General features: G+C 34.4%; 1 protein-coding gene across 6 annotated transcripts in view; it reads left to right on the forward strand.

Moving 5' to 3' along the window:
• The first annotated feature begins 2,650 nt into the window (after positions 1-2,650).
• The window catches only part of PTPRC (protein tyrosine phosphatase receptor type C), a 116,830-nt gene continuing 104,155 nt past the window's right edge, over positions 2,651-15,325 (forward strand). For all 6 annotated transcript variants that reach the window (XM_029935408.1, XM_029935410.1, XM_029935411.1 and 3 more), the window contains exons 1-2: positions 2,651-2,761; positions 2,843-2,958. In XM_029935408.1, coding sequence (XP_029791268.1) covers positions 2,886-2,958 — 73 coding nt within the window. In that variant the 5' untranslated portion in view covers positions 2,651-2,761; positions 2,843-2,885. The remainder of the gene's footprint in view (positions 2,762-2,842; positions 2,959-15,325) is intronic.

A 15,325-nucleotide genomic window follows, 5' to 3' on the forward strand; every position in this document is an offset into this window, starting at 1 on the left:
TCTTTATTACATATAAATTCTGATGTTGCTTCCTGGTCCTTTCCCAGCCTCAGTTGGGGGAAAATATATGTATATTTAAATGTGTGTGAGTGTGGGTGTGTATGCATAAATTTATCAGCAGCCTACCCACTTTCTCTCTCAGGATCAAGACAGTTGATCACATCAGTTTGTCACAAATAGTCTAATTTCTATGAGAGTTTGGTGCTGCCTGCCTAGGGCCTGGATGCCTGGCTCATACATGATGAAGCAGAGATTTCTTCAATGCCCTGTGGAAAGGCCAGCTACTAACCAAGCTCCCGCCTCGATCATCTAGTTTACTACTGTCCACTGTCAAAGGGGAGCTATGATCTTTCCCCCAGCAAACTGCTAGGGTCTTCCTTCTTGTTTCCTTCACCACAATGTGTGTCTCAAGGGTATCAACCCTCTAGCTCACTGTTGCCTCCATTCTGAGAATTTCTGAATTGAGTGCATATTTATCCTTTGCTGTCTGTCTGCATTAGGCTCTATTTCTTTATACCTTTGTAGTATATAAATATAAATTCTGCTATCTCAAATCATACTTCCTATAGATACTTAACTCAACTTTAATACATTAAAACAAACACATACAATTCAATTTATGTATTGTTAATTAATTTTAGTACTTCTTGGGTATTATCTCTCTGCCCACTTGATTGAAATGGAGTTGTCTCCTAAGTTTTACTATTTCTTCAAATCCATGTACTGCAAAGTCCTTTTAAAAATATCCCTTTAAGGTTTTAAATCCCTCTTATCTTTAGCTTATTATAGAGTATATTTCTTATTCTTAACTCCCTTGAATGTCATGCATATTCTTCCTGGCCTCTAGTTTTGGCAAATATTCTGCCATAACAGCAAGCTCACACAACACAAGTATTTGCTAAAAGATATTTAAAGCTAACCCCCAGATAGTTTTCCATTGCAAATGTATTTGAAGAAATAGGCTCTGTAGCTGAGTACTTAACATTTGTGACTCCTGACACATAGACTTACGTGCTGAAGAGTGGTCCTTATATTCACAGCTATTTTCTTTGGGAAGACATTTGCAAAAAGAGGACAGCATCATTTTTATTGAATCAATGTTCTATCTTTTAGAGGTTAAAAATTTATGAAAATACATAGTGAAAAAGATTGGGGAAAGAAGTGAGAAAAAGGAAAGATAGTAAAGCAAGAAAGGAAAGGAACATGAAATTTGGGGTTGGTTCAAAACATACTTTGTCTACTGAGCTGTGAGAACCTGGGCAAATCACCTAACCTCTCTGAAGTTTATGGGTTAAATGGGGAATAATAACAGTATCTGTCTGAAGCGTTGCTGTCCAAATTAGATGATGCAGTTAAAGTGCTAAGGCCCTGGTAACACCCTGGTAAATTAGCTCTGAATTTAGTAATAAAATCAAAATCATGCTAAATACCATTACACCATTGTACCAATCTCATTATAATGAGATTTTTGAAAATGAGATTATAATGAGATGTTATTACATCTCAATATTACATCAGAATTTCAGATGTGGGATTATTTTTATTTGTTCAAAGGGGAGGTGTGCAAATTTGGCTCTGTAGTTCCCAGCAATCAACATAAGAGTAAAACAGATAAGTTTGTAAATATGAAAAGTTGTATTCACTTAAACACAAGAACCCTGCAATCATGCTTTCTAACAGAGGCTTGCAGAGTTACAAGGCTTCTGTTTGTCTGTAAGTCCCTTAGGTAACCTCTATGGCTCCAATAATAAACTTTATGTACACCTGCCTATTCTTTTTATATGAACCAGCTACTGTGATAACGATACCAGTTTATTTAATTGTATCACAGGATTCATAGCAGCTTTTTACCAGTATGCATTTTCCTAGTCAATGGATTTACTAAGAACACCATCAGAATTAGGAAAGTGATGATTGCTCTCTTTTAATCAAAAAGATTGTGAAAGTATTGACGAAGCGGGAAAAAGGTTCACTGCTCTTAAAAAAAAAAAAAACAGCTCTCAATTTCATGCTCTTGTTTCCCTCATCAACAGCACCAAGAATCTCTCAAGTCACAAAAAGCATTCCTGTTTGGAAGCAGTTATTTGCTGCTGTAAAGTGACCTTCTGATTTCATTCCTCATACCATGAAGAGCTCTGTGAAAAATTTGGGGCAAACCTGTTCAGCTTTCTGAGAGTACGTTTGCATAGAAATTGGGTTTGACTACTAGAACCGTCCTATTGGTGAGGAATGAATGCCTGCCTGGTAAATGACACTGGTCACAAAAAATAACCAGATCGGTTATTCATCTGGTCGTTTTGAATCAAATACAGGTATTTTCTACGAATTCAATCAGTGTGTCATCTTGCCAGCTCCCATTCTGTTACACTCATCCTGAATCCTTTGTATTCTTTCTTAGGTAAGAGAATGATTGATTCTTTCAAGATGGGGACATTATTTTTTTATGTTGTAATGAATATTGTAAGAAGTATTATTTGGATACTTAAAAAACATCTTTCTTGAAGGAAAAAAATCTTTTTAAAGGCCTAGTAACTAATTCAAGTAATTAGTTACTTGAATTAAGGAAGTAAGATGCTTTTGCACTCACTTTGAACAACTTTCTTGACTTCCTGCAAAGAAGATCCTTTACAGTATTTTTGGAGAAGTTAGTAAAACCGAATCTGACATCACTACCTAGCAGTTTGTGTCGCTAGCAAAGTGGTTTGTTCTTAGGGTGACAGAGGAGGAAATTGCTCCCTGTCTGATAAGACAACAGCAAAGAGTATGCGTTCATTTCTCTTATTTTTGATCCCATTTCGCAAAGAAAAACTTTTGCAAAGATAACTATTATTTTGCCTTTCAGAAGGACGCATGCTGTTTCATAGGAATACGGCTGATTTCCAGATATGACCATGTATTTGTGGCTTAAACTTTTGGCATTTGGCTTTGTCTTTCTGGACACAGGCGTGTTTGTTACAGGTAAGTCCAAGTATATTCATATGTCCTTAGTCATTTTTTTCCTTGTGGAGGGATATTGGTTTGAAATAGACATAAAAATAAGTGAAGTGTTGGTGACAGGAAATGAGGAAGCTGACTAGAAAATGGTCAAGACTACTGGAGCTCAGAGAGACCCGGTTTGCTATATGACAGAATACATTGTTTCTGTTTAAAAAAGAGTAAATGTTTGTGGGAAAAATCACAATTTAAAAGAAACTTGTCTATCTGTATCTTTGTTTGCAAACTGTTCAAGGATATTACAAAAGTATTCCTGTTACTTAACTCTCAACTACGTAAACATAAGTTTAAGAAAATCTGAGTTAACCTTAATGACAAAATAAGTGAATTTTCACCCTTTTAACAGAAAATGACTTTTCTGGTCAAATATGGCTTTGGGTGCATGTAAACCACTGTTTCTCTTTGAACTGGAGTTTGCTTCCTCAAATTCTGATTATTACTGAGAAATTTTATCGAATACTTATCTGCAGGATAGTTTCATGTAATACATTTGAGAATTTAATAAAATACTAATTTTATGCATATTCTTCACAGAATGTATTTTAAATCAAATTTTTGGTTTGTTCTCAGTAGTTTTAATGGTTATTTGCTTTGGAAATTCTTATGTGGCCACCGCCCTTCCTGGGTGATGGGTAAATGTTAGAGCCTTGATGAAGTAAATACTTAAACTCTTAAGAATCATGCAAATGCTGCTTTCGGTAGGAAAAATGGAATGGGGACCTCGAGTACACATTTAAGTTGGAGATCTTTGTATACTTGCTATTTAATGGACATTTCTTGAATAGTTTCAGTTTGGATCATGAGTTCATTTCAGTTGATTGTTAAACACAACTCATATATTGATATTAAATATTACACCTTATGATGTAGTATCTAAACATTGTTTTTCACCATCAAGAGGACATTGAAAGTGGCATTTTTGCAGAAATCCCAAAGAAGTTTAAAAAGAGAGAAGTGTCGCTCACTGAAATCTGTTTTTGACTTTTCACCACCCTTCTTTCCTCTAACAGGCAGGGGGCTAGCGGCCTCCTGAACTTGTTACCTCGTCAATTGGTATTTTGTATAATCAGGGAGAGTGGGAAGCAGTGTAATATTGTTTTGTTTTTAACTGCAGAGAGGGTTTGTATGGATACAGTGTTTTACTTTAGTACAGAAAATGTTTATCGTTACCTTCCCTGTAAGGTTAGCCATCATGATCAAAAGCAAACTGTAATGAATAATGATTTGAACAGGGTGGTAATATGTGTATTATCATCAAATCAGAATGAATATTCATTAAAAATCCTCAGTCAAGGATGATGGCAGCGCATTTAAATGAGCCTAAAGAAACACTGAAATATTTTGTAGGACACAGAGCAAACCACTATACACTTTGAACTCAGTCTATTAAGGATTTTTACCATATGAAATATCTTTGAATTTGGTCAAAATAAGAAAGTATGAAATTATATAGAAACTTCTAAATCTATTGTGCTGAACAATTTGTACTTAAACAAATGGAAATATATATACATAGATTTATTTTGAAGGATCAAATTTAACTTTAATTGCTTCTGTAAATACTGAGAGCAAATATTTTTCTAAAAGGCATTGATATCTTCCTGAAATCTATACATAGTTTTTGGAAAAAATACATAGATATAATTGTCTGTGTCTGCATATCTTATCTATTGTCCTTTAATGTTCTGAGAGTCATTTTGTGATTCAATGTATGACTTGGGAAGTTATTAGTGTTTTAAATTACATATCTTTCTTTATTAGCAACAAATGAATTTGATTATTATGCGTGATTTTGATGTGTTAAAATTGAGTTTAGGGATCATAAGAAATATTAGGGTTTTTGGCATCACATGTATATTGTATACTGTAAAGGAATAAAAAAAATAGATCCGAATGGAGAGAGACATCAATTAATGGACAAATATACACACAATTCATGTATGTTATTTAATCCCTAAAATACAAATACAGAAAGGCAAAGTTAAACTTTGCCATGGCAACAGTGCTGCGGTGAATTTTACACAAAAGTTTGTGATCTATTTGCTCTGCACCTCTTTGCCATGAGAGCTGGAAATCCAAAGTCTGTTGAGCATTTCTAAATAATTCTAGGAGACAATGATGGCTTTGAGAATGCAGATAAAAATGAGTGTTTTCTGACTCTAAACTAGGTGTAATGCCTCTATCCCGTACCAGCTACAGTCTGTGAGTTATGTTATGTGAGTTATGAATCATATCAGTTCAGAGTCACTTCCTGGTCATAATTTTTCATTTTTCCATCTTCATATTTGTCTACTTTTAAATATTGGGGTTCAATGGGCTTTAATCCTTGGCCAGTTTTATTCTTATTTTCTATAATTAGAGTTCCTTATGTGTTGATGATCCTGACTCCTCATCTCCAGACTCATTCCCTTGAATGAAAAACAAAATCTGAAACACATATTTAAATGCTTCTCAAGTATTGTAATTTTAGTTTTTGATAGTCTCTAAAATATTTCCCCTTCTTCAATTCCATTGGCATTGCCTTAATTCATACCTTTAATCACTTTTTACCGAGAATATTATTATAGTTTCCTCATCTGTCTGCAGTGTCATCCATTTCTTTCCATATTCTACACCGTAAATATCAAAGGAAGAAAAAAGGCCTCTGATACCTTCTCATTGTCTTTGGTATACACACTAAACTCCTGGCCTGAGCCACCGGGTCCACCACCAAGCTAGGAGCAGGCTGGAGCTGGGCAGGGATCGTTTTGGCTTTTTTTTCTCCTGTGATTCATTAAAATAGAACCTGCAGGAGGCAGTTTCAACACCCGCTCGGCTAGTCTACACTTCCTCGGGACCTCTGACACTCTGTGATAGTCCTATTTCTCTTCGTCACTCTTGCCACAAAATACCTCCACTGAAACTGCACACTTTTCACCACTTTTCCGTGGTATTTTTCACCTACTAATTCAATTTGTTGTTGGCGGTGGTATGAGTATTAGCATTTACCAATCGGTGCATTTGCTTTCACTGTAACCTGTATGAAAGCAGAAACTATGTCTTATGCCTTTTTCTGTATCATCTGTACCTGATTTCTTACCAGACACTGACAAAGTAATGGACTCTTTTTTTTTTTTTTTTACAAAACTGAAGATTATAATAAAAATGTGAAAGAAGACTAGTACAAAGAATTTCAGAAAGGACAGAAAAAAGACAAATATGAGATGAAAAAATTAGCCAAAGGCAAAGTGGAAAGATAACGTTAGACAATATCATCAAGATTAAATAAAATAATTTTGGATCTGGATCTTCATAGGCTTTGCCTTTTTAAAAAATTAATTCATTATTATTATTTTGCTATTTCCTTCTTTCATGTCCTTTTTCTCCCTTCTTATTTGGAAAGACCATCTTAACTTGTTAAAATTCTATAGTTTAAGAAGGTTATTCCTAATTTTTATTTGGCTTACTCTTTGGACATTTTTGCTAATGGAATTTTATTTGGTGGATTAGTTTTGTTCTTCAGATACAGATGCTTATAGGAAGACGAGTAAGCAGGGGCGTGCCCATCTAACAGGGGCAAGACAGATGGAACCAGATTCAGGCCTTGCAAATACAGGCCTGGACACTGGTAGTGCTGTGGGGCTGTTTTCAAGGGCGGATGGAAGATGGCATTGCATTGTGTGCACACAGAAAATTTGTAGAGTCTGGGTATCATTTCTTACTCAGTAATGTGATAACAAATGTCAATTTGAGTAGGTAAGAAGCAGATTTATGGTCAGGCTGATTAATTTTGTTGGTGAAAGTAGACAGGTTTTCTGTTTAGATCCTGGAACGTAAGTCACTTCGGTGCAGAGAAAGGAATTTGTTATCACCACAGACCTTTGATCTTTTTTCAGTCATCTTGTAAATTTATGGAAATATTTACACAGAAGAAAATCGGAATGGAAATGGAGCTAAATCTCAGTTTAAACTTAATTTCAGTTTAAATATAATTTCAGTCTAGTCTAAATAGCTTTGTTAGTGCTAGATATCCAGCCACATATTATTTACCAATTACTAAAGGATAATGCTATGATTTTTATGTATATGACGGTAACACTCTAGAGAGGGATGAAGAAAAAGTAAAATATTGCAGCCTATTCATCTAGCCATATGATGTGCTGTCTATATCTACATAACATTGCAATATATAGTCATATTTAGATGAGAAAATGTCTAATCATTGCCTAAAACTTTTAGTATGCATTCATTTTGATATGTCAGTGTGCTACTTCAGTTTCAATCTGTCAAGAGTCTGTGGAATGACAATAATAAGCAGAGTATTGTATGTTTAGGAATAACAACAAAAACAAGAAAAGATAAAGAAACAAAACTGTAGTATAAATACATATAAAGTCAATGTTAATGAAATATATAAGCACTTTCCATGTGCATTTATAGTATCTTCAATTGACTCACCTCTGAAAATATAATCAGCAAGATTATCAGTGCCTTTAATTAGATTCTTTACTGAAAACCCAAACTCAAACTTTAAATTCTTCTATGGTACTTAGCTATACAGTGTTTAAAGATTAAACATCATTTCCCACTAAAAATGAGACACAAGTATCTGAAATGAAAAAATTATTTTTCTAAAACGTCAATTTCTCTTAATAGGTACTATATGCAATGATATTCAAATTAAAATGATTGCCATTTATGTATTAGAAAAATCTGCTTCCAACAAAAATGTGAACAACTACAGGAAAATGATGAGCCCTCCAAAAAGGTGATTTGTTAACACCAGAGCACAAATTGAGAGCTATGGGCAATTTAGCATCACATTTATATGTATTAGAAAATGAACAACTACTCTAGTAAGCTTAACAAAAAGCACTGATATGCAACAAGAAACTCACTGCATTGTAAATAATAATAATAATAATAATAAATTGTCCTGATAGGCATGAAAATAGATTAGAGAATCCTATGTAAATAATAACGATGTTAAGAGATGAAAGCAGAGGGACAATATCATGACAATTAAGTGTGCTCACCATGTTTTAAACATCTCCACTTAAAGAGATAAAACAGTAATCTGCTACTGATAAGAGAAATACTAAGCATCAGAGGAAATGAAGCAGGTGCCATTCTGAGCTGGAGATGGCATTTGGATTGAGAAGCATTTTAGAAATCAAATTCTACAAATTTTATGATCTCAATTCAAATCGTTTTCCATCTTTGATACACAGTTTCATCATCTATAAAGTGTTGTAAGCATTAAAAGTGATAATATTTGTGAAAATGCTTTGAAACCATGGGATACCCTGCAAAGTTGTATGTTTTATTTATGTGATCCCATAAAAATTACAACCCTCAGTTCTTTATCATTGACAGCTGATTCCAAATCACATCTCTTCCTTTGGGAGACTCGGAGGATAGACATGGTTAGGTGATGTGGGAGGGGAATAAACCCTTAGAGATCTTTCAGTTCTTTTAACTTTGCATCCCCTGCTTTAGGGATTTTCAGGCTACTCTGGATTCTACCTCTTAAGTAGTTTGTAAATCCACTCTGCTAGAGATTATTAGAATTTCTTATTGTAAAAGTAGCCTACAATCTTGCCTCCCTTCAATCCCTAGTGTTTTCATACATACATATCTCTACTGGGGTCATCTCTGTAAAAGGTGAATCTCATCCTTGTACATCCTTCCTTCAGTAGCTGCTAAGGATAGAGAACATATGACTTCCATGATGTGACCCTAAGGATGTTTAAGAAAATAAGCATTTAATTAAAATATACCTACATTTATTAGTTTTCTTTGAGAATGACTTTCACAGAAAAAATCTCTGTTAAGCCAAGTTAATTCCCTGAGTATTTTTTATATAGCCTGATTAAATTATTACCTATTTTTCATTGAAATGTTTACTCAACTAGTGCTTAATAGCATTATTTTTCATTCAATTTTTTCAGTTACTGTTAAATTCATGAGTCAATTTTTATTCCCATCTAATTTTACTGATTATAAACTTATGCCTCTGGGAATTTTCCTTTATGGTTTTCACATTTCACATTTCTGTATTTTTTTTGTTAAATAATACAGATCTAAATTTCCCCAAAAGTCTTAATTCTTCCATTTTAGCAAGAAACATTATTTATCTGCAATTGACACCATTACTTTCTTTCTTCTTTCTTTCTTCCTTTCACTTTCAATGTTGTACAAAATACAATTGATCTAATGCAATTATTTACCTTTATCACATTTTAAATTGGGCAGTATTAGACATTTCCAAATTTATATTGTGCTTCTATTTCTATCAGTAATAACCATTTTGTGATTGAGCGCTCATTCAGCAAGATTCATTCTGAGGTTTTACGAGTTTTGGTAACTTCTCAAGTAGCCAGTGGAAACTTTAGAAATACTTACAAGACTGCTGTAGGGTCTATAATTGTATTTTAATTCTTGTTCAATTGTGTAGCATTCTTTCCATATTGATTTATTTTTGAGATAGAGACACAGACGGAGTGTGAGCAGGGGAGGGGCAGAGAGAGAGGGAGAGACAGAACCCAAAGCAGATTCTAGGCTCTGAGCCGTCAGCACAGAACCTGATGTGGGGCTCGAACCCAGGAACCATGAGATCATGACCTGAGCTGAAGTCAGACGCTTAACTGACTGAGCTGCCAGGAGCTCTTGTATAACATTATCACTAGCTTATACAACTTGTGCCAACTCCTTACTAACTGGTACAGCAAAAATTAAACAGAAGAATCAAGATGATACATTTAATGTCCTCTGTGCCTATCAGTGGGTGGGATCAACATAAGGTGACAAGTCATTCTACTTTGTCTCTGCATTTAGGAAAAATAAATGCTATTAGCGTGGTATCCACAGCTTTAATTGAATCCTTCCAAATTTGTCCAGCTTTATCTGTAAGCACTTCGTGACATGTACTGTACAGTGACCCTTGAACAATAAGAATTAGGGTCACTGATGCCTTCATTATACCACCAAAAAAAATCTATATATAACTTTTGAGTCTCCCAAAACTTACAGCTAATAGCCTATTGTTGACTATAAGACTTACTGATAACGTGAAGTTTATTAATACATATATTGTATGTCATATGTATTATATACTTCATTCTTATGAATAAGCTAGGGAAATGTTATTAAGAAAATCATAAGGAAGAGAAAAAGCATCTACAGTACTGTTCTATATTCATCAGAAAAAATCCACATGTAAGTGGACCTGCACAGTTCAAACATTTGTTGTTCAACTTGCATTTTCCTAAACGTATGTTTTCTTGTGTCCAAACTGTTGGCCATGCTGCAGATTATAACTGCTCTTCAAGTTTTAGTTCAAAGGTCATTTCCTCGGGGCAGCCCTCTTGCACATCCCTTGCTCTTCTAGTCCCTTTACACGTGGGTGAGTATTAGTCTCTATGGTGATCTGTGAATAATCCTCCTGGAGATTTCTTTATTTGGCGGTGTCTCATAGTAGCTGGTGAACTCATGTAGATTATCGTTGGGTTTCTGCTGATTTACCAGTGGGTGCCTGTAGGTCTTGGAACTTGTTTGTCAAATGAATGGACAGTTTGCCAGTGGAATCTAACCCTGTATGTGGAAAGTGCTTAATATCTCATAAAACCATTTTAAATCTGTAGTTTTGTTGTTGTTATTTCAGTGAATTATTTATGGTAAAATGTCTACGTGATAGAAACGTTCAGGAAATAGAAGTTATTTAGAACCTTTGCTCAAACTTTTTCTTTCTTTCTTGTCTTCTATCTCGGTTTTGATTATGTGCTATGTCTAAAATTGTATATCCTATTTTTTTCTAAGTAAACCATGATTATCCTAGGCAAACTGAGAAACACAGAAATGAATAAATGGGCAAATAAAAATCTTATGAATTCTCAATAATGAACACTGAAAAATTTCTGAATATTTTATTTCACTAATCTAGTGAAATCTATTTACTTATACATTAATTCATTCCATGAACAAATATTCTATGAGTGCCTTCCTGTATCTTCAGCTGAGAATACCAGATTTTATGCCTATTCTTGGGAAGTCTACAATCTTCCTGTGGCAGTGGCTGCTTGGAGATGGGGTTTTAAATTTTCCAAATTCTCAATGAGCTTTCTCCTCAAAGTAATAACATACATCGCAAGAGACAATTATTCATGTTCCCAACCTTTCATAAATTATAAATTAAAAAACACTATTTTAAAATCTACATATAATGCACCAAGTAAAAATCTTTGTTCTTGCCAGACAACACCTAAGCCTCTGTTCCAACTGGATTTTTTCTGAGCCTTTTAGTTATAGAAGTTCTGAAGCTACCCCTGAGTTGTGTATATATTATTAGATATTTAATGAATAAAGGTGGCAGATGCAAAGAGGAATTAGCCAAAAAGTCCCAGTTCTCTTTGGTTAGTTTGTTTTGTAATTTGAACTGAAAATAAAGGCTTTATTTTGAAAGACATGTTAAAACACACACATACACACACCACACAAACAAACCCTTAAGGGTTTTGGGTGATCGTTCATAGTAATTTTTCAAGGTCATCAACTAATAAGGGATGATATTTCATCCTGGGTTGGTCTGACTCTAGGTCTATTCTCTTCCCACTGGGTTATTCAGCTTTCTTAGTGGTCAGCCTAATAACCAGGTAATTGAGGACATGAGTACTTGATGGTAAGCAAATCACACCAAGGCCGAAGGGCAGTTTGGTAGTTTCTCAGAGGTCATGTGTGGGAAACATACATTCAGCCCCATCCAGATGATTTAGCTACATAGGTGAAACATCGAGCACCAGTAACCTCCATATCTTTAGCAAGATCTAAATGGTCTCAGATTTTGTAAGTTATAAAAAACAAAAGACACCTTAGATTAACTTGTATTTACTATGAGTGTTGATGCTACATTAGTAATGCAAAAATAATGTGCTACCATCATCTTGGAAAGGAGCTTCACAAGGTATACCACTGAGTCTATCTGGAGTTGAGTGATATAATGGAACAAATGGATTTTCCCCAACTTAATTTGTTTTTGATATTACATAAAGTGAAAGCCATTGAATAATTTAGCAAAGTATCTAGATTTTTTTTTTAAGTGCAAGGGAAGTAATTTGACCTTTGTCAAGCACTTTGATCATGGAAAACACATGAGGTTCTCATCTTATTCCAGGAAGTGTAGACACCAGATAAGCTTTTTATAGTTATCCAAGAGGCATACTAAGTGAATTGGGTAGAGCTATCTTACAGTTTTCTACTCCAGGGACAAGCTGGTTAAAACTCTAGGGAAAGCAAAGAAAAAAATATGTTTATTACTTGGTTACTATGATAAATATGGCCGTCAATCAAATGATTTGGGTCAAGTATTCTACTATGAATTCTAGACTTAGGTTTCCAAATCACTGTTTTGGTTTCTAAACGAAGATTTTTAATTATGTCTAATAAACCCTAAATCTTTCTATTTTTTAGTGACCATGTTTTTATTTTTTTCTGAGTTTACTTATTGAAACTTTAAGTATGTTCAAGATATATAATGGCTAAAAAATATTAGTTCAGAGCATTGACTATGAGAAGAAGTGATGATATGTGGGAAGTAGACAAGCAAAAGAAAGGGGTGAAGAACCTGATGAGAATAACTTAAAGAGACACTATTAGAAATGCTGGATTCAAACAAGCCCCACCTTTAATGGGCATAAGAAGTCAGTCTTTAAAATGTTGCCTGGATTCCATGCTGAGCTTTCCAATTAGAAACAATAGGAAAATTACCTTTTAAACCCTCAGTTTCCATATCTATATAATAGGAATAACAGCAGTAGCTATTGAGTGAGATAACTTACTCCTTGATTTAGCCATTTTTTAAAATAGAACCCTGATTACGTGCTAGAAACTATTCTAAGTGCTGACACAGCAGTAAATAAAATAGGAAATGTACCAACTTTCATGAAGCTTACATCTTAGTAGAAGAGGTAACAAAAACCAAATAAATAATTGAGAAAATTTCAGATATTGATAAGTGTGTAAAATAAAACAGTGTGTGTGATATGATAGAGAAGGCCAGGTCAGGGAGAAAATGGCCCTTTAGACAGTGATTAAAGAAGGCCTCTTTGAAGTAGTGTCATTAGGCTACTAATGTTTGCTGACAACAGCGTAAAGATTAATGTAAAGAGGAACTGACAGGTGCAAAGGTCCTTCAGAAACAGCAAAAAAATTGGTGGGTTCAAGACAAGGCAAGACGGTCTTGCAGTATGGTGGATAAGAGTTGAGTGGTTTGTGGTGAAGTTGGAGAGATACTCAGAGGGCAAGGTTCTATAGGCCTTGTTGGAAATGGGAAGAATTTGGATTTTTGTGTTAAGTGTAAACAGAAGAAACTATGTGGACGTTTTAAGCAGAGAATGAGCTAATCGTATTTCGATATTAAAGGGACTACTCTGGCTGCTGTGAGAAGAGACTAAAAGTGAGTTAAAGCCTGCAGACCAGTTAGAATTCATTTGGATTGGTGGAAAGGAGAAAGAAAATGGTCCCTGGACTAAGTGTTGGCAGTGGAAGTGGGAATAAAGGACAGATGTATACAGGATCAAGAGAGGTTGCTGTGTGTAAGAAAAACAGGAAGTTATACAGAACAACTCATTTTTTTCTCATGAGCATTTAAGATGAGAAGCACCCCAGCTGGGGTAGGCAATTAAGGTTCTGTTTTATCTATATTAAGGTATATTAATGTTTTAATTCTCATTGGACATTCAACTAGAGATATCTAGATTTTAATTGGAGATAAAAGTGTGGGGTTCATTCGCTCTTGATTGGAGTCATATATTTGAAAGTCCCTGTATACAGGTGGGATTTAAAGCCAAGAGACTGAATAAGATAGTGTAAGAAGAAGGTTTGGGTGGAGTACAGAGGATCTAATTCCCAGCCCTGGAACACTTCATATTTGGAGAGTTTGGGAGGAGGGCCTAGGAAAAGAAAGTGAGAGGGGGAAGCCAAAGTGGAAAAGGAAAACAAAAATACTTTGCTTTGGATGTTGAGAAAAAGAGCCGATGATTGTAAAGGGCTTAGGATGCTTGCCGGCATATAATAAGAATCCAGTTAATTTCACATAAAAGTTCAAAATCATGTTTCTTGAAAGGTTGATTGAACAGTGATTGAGAACATACTAATCACTGTCAAATATCCCTATTTAACTTTAATACTGTCACAAAAGTATGATAATGATTTGTAACATATTCATAAGAAGTAAACATATATGTATATGTATACATGTATATATGTATATGTATGTGTTTGCATACATATATATACATATATATATATATATATATAGAGAGAGAGAGAGAGAGAGAGAGATCTTCCTTGATAGCTTATCTATTAGAAAAAAGAAAGCTATGACTTAAAATACTTTTTAAATAAAAACTGTGTAAAATACATTGAAACTTCATAATGAATTAGAAACTTACCTAAAAGCGAAAGTGTCTTGAAAAGGTAAGCTGTGTTGAATTTCTTATGTGGCATGTTTTTGATGCATGTTGATAAATTCTATATATAAAATTAAATTATATACATAATATTTTAATTTCAGGCTTGACAGGTTTTCTTTTTTTAATTTTTTCTAAATATTTATTTATTTCTGAGAGATTGAGAGAGACAGAGCACAAGCGGGTGAGGGGCAGAGAGAGAGGGAGACACAGAATCCGAAGCTGACAGCTCAGAGCCCCATGTGGGGCTTGAACTCACAGTAGTGAGATCATGACCTGAGCTGAAGTTGGACACTCAACTGACTGAGCCACCCAGGCGCCCCTTGACAGGTTTTCTTAAAAAAGATATAGCTTTAGAGCAACTTACTTTTGTACTAACAGGTGTAGGTAGTTAATAAGATAAATTGTTCATTAATAAGAAAATCATGCTACCATGTGCCAGGCACTATTCTCAACATTTTATAAATGTGAACTCATTTAACTTAAGTATACAAATCATTATGGAGTCTAGCTTATACTTGTCTTTAACATAAGTAAATTTGTTAATTTGTTTCCCCATATTTATGAAATTTACTGATTATCAAATTCCAAAAGGGAATCACTGAATTTTAATTCTTCTCATTCTAATTTTGAATACTAACACTGAAAAAGGAGTGAAGAAAGGGAAGTAATAATGAGCTTCCCTGCGCCTGGCATTCTAGAAGATGCTTGCAGTGTGCGGTTCAGCCTTATATTTCTACATTTTGTTTCTAATTGTTCAGAGTATTAAATAAACGTTCAGATAAACCCTGGTTATGAGTGTGAATAGAGGAAAACAAAATTGTGGTTCAACCAAAAGAATAAGTAATCTAAATATTATTGATATTTGTTGTATTATAGAATTTTGC

Source organism: Suricata suricatta, chromosome 3 (assembly GCF_006229205.1).
Source record: "Suricata suricatta isolate VVHF042 chromosome 3, meerkat_22Aug2017_6uvM2_HiC, whole genome shotgun sequence".
NCBI lineage: Eukaryota > Metazoa > Chordata > Mammalia > Carnivora > Herpestidae > Suricata > Suricata suricatta.